The 8141-nt window shown below is 46.1% G+C and overlaps 1 protein-coding gene across 2 annotated transcripts; it reads left to right on the top strand.

The window, feature by feature from the left end:
- Positions 1-1068: 1068 nt before the first annotated feature.
- TMED2 (transmembrane p24 trafficking protein 2) lies at positions 1069-7711 on the top strand. 2 transcript variants are annotated; one of them, XM_019008350.2, is made up of 5 exons: positions 1079-1296; positions 2500-2692; positions 3093-3113; positions 4997-5104; positions 6238-7711. In XM_019008350.2, exons 1-5 carry the CDS (start codon positions 1117-1119, stop codon positions 6360-6362), a joined length of 627 nt encoding a protein of 208 aa, XP_018863895.1. In that variant the 5' UTR covers positions 1079-1116; the 3' UTR covers positions 6363-7711. The 2 variants fall into 2 exon arrangements, with proteins under 2 accessions (XP_015499372.1, XP_018863895.1); XM_015643886.2 differs by lacking the exon at positions 3093-3113 and having other exon boundaries at positions 1069-1296; positions 6238-6543.
- The last annotated feature ends 430 nt before the right edge of the window (positions 7712-8141 follow it).

The following is an 8141-nucleotide window of genomic DNA, read 5'->3' as shown; positions in this document are numbered from 1 at the left end:
GGTGAAAAAACAGCACAATTTGTGGTATGGGAAGCAGTAGAGTCGATGTTATCCTGATCCAAACTGATAGAAAACGACTTGGCAGGAAAAGTCTCTTATCCAGCCACATATGTGACCTGCATCTCCTCAGGCTCAGCTTGTCTTGCAGAATTTTGTCCACACTTGTCCTCACCCTGTGCCTGCACTGACACAGCAGCTCTGCTGGCTCACACCTGGAGGGAGAGAGCACAATGTACCCGTGTAACTCTGCCATTTGGCAAGATAAACGCATCTGGGTGTCACCAGGAGGACAATAACCAGCACTTATTGGCAAAACCAGCGCGTAAATATTCCACTGGAAAGCCAGGCTGTGTGTTAGGCTTTAACTCTTCCCCACATCACTAAAACAGTAGTCAAGGAACAGGCTGCCTTGTGCTCAAGCATGAACGTCTGTATTTCTCTTTGGAAGGTTTAATTGGAAATTAGCGCTTTAGCATGGTCATGCAAGGAATATGTTTTTAAACAGTTACTTTTGGGTGAAGCAGGAACATGGACGTGCCACGTGTTTCCTTAAGTGTGAATAGCCCGCAAGCTGGGCTTTCCTATTAACGCCTTAAACGATGGCTACTCCCCAAACCTCTCCCTAGCTGCAGCAAGTTCTGGTTTCCCGGTTTTAGCAGCAGCCTCGGCCGCGGTGACAGCCGTGTTGACAAACACCTTGCCGCCCTCCCGCCTGCCCTCATTCCCTCAGGGGCCGCCGCCCCCCATCCCCTCAGCCCCTCAGCCGCCGTTTCCCGCCTCCCGCGCTCGCCCCGCCCCGTTGCCGGGCAACGCCCTCTCATCCCCGCTCCCACCGCCGCTCCCCGCGCCTCACTCCGATTGGCTCTCGCCGCCACCGCCCCGCCTTTTCTCACCGCTCATTGGCTGCTCCCGCCCCTGGGTCTCGCCTCCCGCGCAGCGCGGGCGCTGCCGCGGCGCTTTGGCGGTCCCGCTACTTTTTGTTTCCCGGCAGCCGCCGTAGCGCAGCCCGTACGTGGCAGCGGGGCGGCGGTGGCCAATGAGCGGCGGCCCCGTGCGCCGGAAGGGGCGCGGCGCGGGCCGGAAGCGCCGCTCGGTGCCGCCGCCGGTCGCTCCGCCATGTCGCCGGTGCGGGCGGTGCTGGCGCTGGTGGCCGCGCTGGCGGCCCCGGCAGCCGCCTACTTCGTCAGCATCGACGCGCACGCCGAGGAGTGCTTCCTGGAGCGCGTGCCGTCCGGCACCAAGATGGGGCTCATCTTCGAGGTGGCCGAGGGCGGCTTCCTGGACATCGACGTGGAGGTGCGGCGGCGGCGCGGGCCGACCTTGGGGAGCGGGGCCGTCCCGGGGCCGGGCCCCGCGCGCTGCGGCCCCGCTGTGTGTGGGGCCCCTCGGGAGCGAGCGGCGGCGCCGGCAGGAGCGGGATCAGGCCCGCCCGAGGGGGTTCGGGACGGGCCGGAGCGGGGCCGGAGCCGCCCGCCGGGGCTCGGGGCGGACCCGCCGCGCTGCCGGGGCTCCGTGCGGCGGGAGCAATCACGGCCCGGCGTGGGCGGCCTCGGGCAGGCCCGGGTGCTTGTGCGGATGTCCCCCTGGCACTGCTGCACGAGGCTGTGCTGCTCCATCTGCCCTCCCTTCCCTCGGGATTTTCAGCCTCGTTCCGCTCGGTGCAGCCTCGTCACCGTGAATTATTTGGCGGGAGGAATGACCGGCGTTGCTCTCTGCAATCAGCTGCTGCCGGTTGAGGAGCAGCGTGCTTCCCATTGAATCCAAATGTTTAATCCGGTGGTTGCATCGGGAAGGTTTTGAGCCAATACTTATCTCCAAAGAGGAATCAAATCAGGAGAATACTGAGTACGAATTTCCTTCATCCTGTTACGGAGCAGAGCGTTTTTTGATTGGGGTATCACAGACGTGAGAGTCCTGTAACAGTTGAAAATGATACAGGACAGGCTCTGGAAGCTGAGATTCCCTTCACGTGGCCCTGGTGGAAGCTCAGCAGCAGTTTGGCGTGCTGCGGTGGGAATTTAGGATCACAGTGACCCTGAGAGCTCAGAACTCAGGTCTGCAGCCCATTTGAAATGGTAACTGCAACAATGCCCGACTGTGTGTCTAAAGTCGATTGGAGAATGTCTTTTTTTTCCTTTTTGTTTTCTTTCAGACATCAGAGATAAGGTTTCCCCTGCAGCTGTTAATTTGACAAACAGCCAGGGTTTGTGTTTTTCTTGACTGCTTATCTCAACCACAAGAGGCCAGGGAGACAGGCTTTTGTATGACTTTCTTTACCAAGAAGTTTGTGGGGTTTTTTTTGAAAGATTTCTGTGCAGAGAGCTGCTCCAGTGAGCTGTGGGAGGGAAAGATTGAAGTGTGCCAAAGCAGCCAGATTACAGATGGTGCTGGTGCCTGTGACTGGCTGGCTGCAGAGCGTGCTGGCAGTGCTGTGATGGTGCATTTGAAACCTCTGTGTTTGAAATAAAAAACGTGTGATCCTCTCTTTTCCCCACGCAGATCACGGGGCCCGATAATAAAGGGATTTATAAAGGCGATCGAGAGTCCAGTGGAAAATACACCTTTGCTGCCCACATGGATGGAACTTACAAGTTTTGCTTTAGCAACAGGATGTCCACCATGACTCCCAAGATAGTGATGTTCACTATCGATATCGGGGAAGCTCCCAAGGGGCAAGACATGGAGACAGAAGGTGAGGAAGAGTCCTGGAAGGAAATCAGCTCCAGCTCAGGAGCTTTTCCCTGCTTGCATGACTTGTGAACTTGTGTAGGGCTCTCAGGATTCCCGTTCCTTCAGGTGTAATTAGCTGTTCCTTTGCACAGCTAAAGTGGATGTTTTTAGAGCTGGTTACACAGTTTGAGGCAAAATCACCAGAGAATCCCTTGGCCATCTGCAGACACTAATGCTTCCATCCTTTAGCCCTTCATCAGTGCCATCCTCTGATTCCTAGTAGGCTCAGCAGTGTGTAGCCTTCTCCATGCCTTAGTTGATAAATGTTCTAATATGAAACTTTTCCCATAGCCGTGTAAATGACTGTTTTATCTGCAGCCTTTTGTCCTGTACCTGTGTTCATCTCTTACACTTTCCTCTAGGTGGTGGAGATACCTGGGATGGTATGTGGACTGCTTTTTGAAAGCTCCTTAGCATCTTGTCTCTGGCACATGTTCATTCACTAACAGCTAACTTGGCTTTTTCTCTGTAACATTGGTTTGGAGCATGAGAATGTCTTTTTAATAAACTACCCAAAAGGTCTGATTCTGAGCAATGCTGAGCACCTGCAGGCTCCCATTGGCAGGTTTATACCCTGAGCAGCTCTTGGGATCAGGTCCTTGCCCTGGCCATGGCAGTTTGTCTTCAGGTGGTTGTTTATGGCTGACAGAAGATTTAATCAGTTTAGGTGAAATTGAACTAAAACATTGAACATCCAAGAATGCTGGATGTTTTTGGCAGTGTTTGCTTTCTCTTGCTAAAGGAGATGTTGAGTAATCAAAGGCTTTTGGAAGCAATAAACTGCTCGTAGGTTATGAATTATTACTGATGTATCAGGGGAAAAACTCAAACGTGTCATTTGCTGCAAAAAAAATGAATGTATTGCATAGCAAGTTAAATTTATTTAGAAATCACTGACTGTAGCTAGAATGGCAACAAATTCTTGTTTTCTGTTTTAGTGAGTAAATAACTTGGGCACTGAGTGCTTGATGTCACTTAAAAGGTAGCACATTCCTAACTTTTGATTTTTTTTTTAAAGACTCACTTAAATCTTACTGAGTCTGCATATATCTGTTGTAAAGAATATTAGTGCAATGAGACAATTTTCTGAAGTGAATTTTTGGAGTGTTTTTAGACTATCCCAGCAACTGTAGTTTCTTCTCTTACTAATAAACTGCACTTACTGCAATGACCAGTTGGCCGTGAAAATAAGGGATTTGATGTATTAGGAAAGTGAGTGTGGTTTGCACAACTATGTAGATTTTAGTTGTAGTTTGTGTGTGTGTTAATTCTCTGGTCCTCTCTTTTGACTGTTCCCCACAAGGTGTGTGTTTTGAATAGCTCTATCTTCAGATTGTGATCTGAAACACTTAATTTACAAATAAAACTGTAGTAAGGCAGCTTCCAAGTCACCTATGTCCCTTGAAAGGAAAATATGTTGGGTTTTATGACTTTCATTAAAGGGAGCTGATTGCCCAGGGCATGTCTGTGGAATGATTCCTCAACCTGATGCTAGAACACTTTGCAAATGACTTGCCTAATTTATAAATTTGTGAGTGGACAGTTCTTTGAGCGTGGATGTCTTAAAAAGCTCCTGTGATTGACAGTCAAACCACTAAATCTTAGATCTCTGAGCCTTCCATTTGCTGAACTGTCTCAAGCTGGTTTTGTGCTATGTGTTTGGTATTTAACTCCTCTCCTGCTTTCACAACACACCACAAGTGAAGCCTGTGCCAGGTCCCCTGGGCATTGTGCCCCCTGAATGCTGGGTTTCAGCCGAACTTGAAGATCACAGGATGTGATTTTTTGCTTCAGAAAGTGATCTCATGATTTGCCAGCATCATGATCTTGAGCTAAATTCTCAGTCATTCTATTTTTGCAAGCTTAACAACTAGGAAAAGCTGTCATGTTAAGATAATCTGCTTGGAATATATTGGATGATATTGGCAAAATAGATGTTAGTGTGTGGTATTGATCTTGTGCATTCTTCCATTCTGTTCTCCTGGAAAAGTATGTGCACACTGGAAATGTGGGGTCTGTACTGAGCCTGAATTGTGTCTCCTCCTATTTGGATGTGGAAAAATGTTTTCCCACTTGTTAAATACCATAGAGACATGTTAGGGAAAGTGATGCTACAGAAACTGAACTTGGATTTAAGGACAGAAAGTGTTCAGCTACTGTCAGAACTCCTGCAGCAAGAAATTACCTTTAACTGTTCATAAATTCATTGAAATAATTTTTTTGAGTCATTAACAGACTTTCTGATGCTTCTGAAATTATTCTACAGCTCATCAGAACAAGCTAGAAGAGATGATTAACGAGTTGGCAGTAGCCATGACAGCTGTAAAGCACGAACAGGAGTACATGGAAGTCCGTGAAAGAATACATAGAGCAAGTAGGTGTCTGACTCCAATCAATGCCTTCTCCCCCCTCCAGTGAACTTGTAAATGATGATTTAAATATGAGTCCATGAAAGCTATTCCAAGTGACTCAAAAAATAATAATTTAAATCCTGAAGGGCCTTCCCATAGAATAAAGAATGTGGGTTTTGCTTGCAGTCATCTTTAAATTGGCTTCCTCTCATGTAAGGAGGGTTGTTATAGAAAATAACATTTGTCTAAGTGATGTAAATTCTACAGTTGTTTGGTGTATTCATGCAGATACCAGTGATGTTATTATTTAATCCATGTACAAGAACATGTAGGGACAGGACAGGGGGGAGATGGTTTTAAACTGAAAGAGAGGAGGTTTAGGTCAGCTACTGGGGGAAAATTCCTCCCTGTGAGTGTGGTACAGCCCTGGCACAGAGTGCCCAGAGAAGCTGTGGCTGCCCCATCCCTGGAAGTGCCCAAAAAAGATGTCCCAAGGGTGGGACTGGATGAGTTTTAAGGTCCCTTCCAATCCAAACCATTCCATGATTTGGTTCCCAGACTTTGGTTGAACTGTTCCTTCACCCTTGAATTGGATGTGGTTTAGTAATTGAGCCAAAGTCTCTTTTTTAAATGTTTTGTTGAAATAGAGCAGAACTACTGTTGCTTTCATGGGTGAGAATCAAGGGCAAGTATTTTTCATGTGAAAACACAACATGATATAAAAGCACTGTCTCCTCAATTATTTGAAGCTATGAATATCTCCAGTTTTGTGACATTTGTTACTAATGGTCTGATTTAAGAAAAACCAGAATGTTTAGAACCAAAGATGGTGACCCTTCAGAGATCAGAAGTGCCCTGCTTGACTCTGGGATTGAAAAAGCAAGAGGCTTTGTTGGGCAGCTCAGGGGCCAGAAGGGTGGGCAGAATAGAGAAAGCTGCTGCAATGTATGTCCAAAGTGGATTTAAAACCAAACTGTTCAGAAAAATCCCTTCTCAGATCTCATCTCTGAGGCTGCAGGGCCCTCCTGGGACACCTGTGATGACCTGACACAAACCCAGTGCTTGATGTGCAGTGTTCCAGTTTCAGGGCAGAATGTTTTCAGTTTAAATGCTTCATTACTTAATACTTTTTTCTTTTTTTTTTTTTTCCTAACAGTTAATGACAACACAAACAGCAGAGTGGTTCTTTGGTCATTCTTTGAAGCCCTTGTACTAGTTGCCATGACACTGGGACAAATCTACTACCTGAAGAGGTTTTTTGAAGTCAGAAGGGTGGTCTAAGATCCTTCTGTGGTCTCGGATTTCAGTTCACTCTCTACCAAACATCCTGGTCACAAAAAAAAAACAAAAAGTCATTTAGTTTCTGAACCCTCTTTACTGAACTGTAAAACTTATTTGCTTATGTTCCTTCCTAGTTAAGAAAAAAAAAGAAAAAAAGAATTGTTTTTATATATCTTCTGTAGCAAAAGCTGTGCTGAAATCTTGTCACTTTATTGGCATCATTTTTTCCCACTGAGATCTGCCCAGTCTGTGTGCTAAGCAAGGTCCAGGCAAGCTGCAAACTCTGTAACTCACTCTAGTAACAAGCTGTTCTGTCTTTTCTAACTTTTTTCCCTCTTTCCATAAGCACTTGCAGTTCTCTCCAGGGAAACGGTACAAGGCCCTAACGTGACTGTTTGCATTCTTACATCCTTAACCCTGCAGTAGGTGTTATGAAATTGAAATAATCCCTTCTCCACTCACAGAAACTGCCAAGGAAAAGGTTAAAATTCAGACCTAGTTGCTGTTTAAAAGATAGTCATCAGCAACTGTCTTAATGAACTTCTTCCCAAAGTTCTTTTTAATTAAGTAGTTGATATGAAAATGCTTTTTTTTCCTCCGTTCATCACCAAATGTTCCTTACACGGTTTTTAGTTCTCTCAAAGGTTTTATTTGGAAGCCAATTGTGTGCAGTGTCTTGGCAAACACTTGTGAACCCTTTGGCTTTTGCAGGTCCAAAGCTCAAGACTGTTTGCCCAGTGCCCAGGGCAGAAGTGTTCAGGAAATCTGTATTCCTGAGGCCAAAGGGTTCCGGATTCTGGGGGTTTAATCCACGCTATGCAGCCCTTGTATTTAAGTGCAGTGGCAAACTCTGCCATGATCTGATCAGAATTAGCATAATGCTAAATACTGGTGTGTTTTCTTTTTTCAGGCACATGTAGATTTGTTTTTGTATAAAGTTACTTTCCTCGGTTATCTGATGATTGGTTTAAAAAATTTAAGAAGCGTCTGATGTGGGTGCTGAGCCAGGATTATGTTGTGACTGATGTATATTAGTTGTAATCATTTTTGGGGGTGGGGTGGGGTCTTTTCCAGGGGGGAGCCTCTACAAGTAACACACAACAGTTTTGTACAATTAATTTAAAATTTGTTACAGGTTTTCATGTTCCAGGTAAAGTTTTTTCAACCTCGGGCAAACACTTGCAGCAGTTCTTCAGAGAGGTGGCTGTTACACCTTATTGCAACTGTTGTGTGCCAATATTTTTGTGTAAAACACTGAAAATTGAATTCTAAGATGTACATTTAAAAATTGCTCGTGAATCTAAATATGACCCAGGTTCGATAAATAAACAAATTCTTTAAAAAAAAAACCAAACCAACTTTGTATTTTTTTTTTCTTTGATACCTTAAGGAAGAACAGATTAACACAAATGGTTTTTTATAAATTATTTGTTTAGTAATGGCCATAGAACAAAACCACAAGAAGTTCCATATCAAGATGAGGAAGAACTTTCCATTAAGGGTGGAAGAGCACTGGATCTGCCCAGGGAGGTCGTGGATTCTCCCTGTGTGGAGACATTCCAAACCCACCTGGACGTGTGACCTGCTCCAGGTGACCCTGCCTGGGCAGGGGCTCGGACTGGATGGCTCCAGAGTTTTCTCGCAGTCCTAACGATTCTGTGATTCCCTGCTTTCTTAGGATATCAGGAATTTATCCAGAGTCTGTCCCACTTTGGTGGCAGGTACAATAAATATCAGGTAACTCTGAATTTACAACTACTGTGTACCCGGCTGGCACAG

This window comes from Parus major, chromosome 15 (assembly GCF_001522545.3).
Source record: "Parus major isolate Abel chromosome 15, Parus_major1.1, whole genome shotgun sequence".
In the NCBI taxonomy this organism is placed as follows: domain Eukaryota; kingdom Metazoa; phylum Chordata; class Aves; order Passeriformes; family Paridae; genus Parus; species Parus major.
Note: the sequence above shows the minus strand (reverse complement) of the source record. Positions and strands in the feature narration are given on the sequence as shown.

Bases quoted from the DNA above. Each gene is read 5' to 3' on its own strand.
- TMED2 (XM_019008350.2), top strand. From the start codon at position 1,117: ATGTCGCCGGTGCGGGCGGTGCTGGCGCTGGTGGCCGCGCTGGCGGCC. The intron at 3,114-4,996 runs GTATGTGGACTG...ATTATTCTACAG, and splicing joins TGGTGGAGATACCTGGGATG to CTCATCAGAACAAGCTAGAA. The intron at 5,105-6,237 runs GTAGGTGTCTGA...TTTTCCTAACAG, and splicing joins TGAAAGAATACATAGAGCAA to TTAATGACAACACAAACAGC.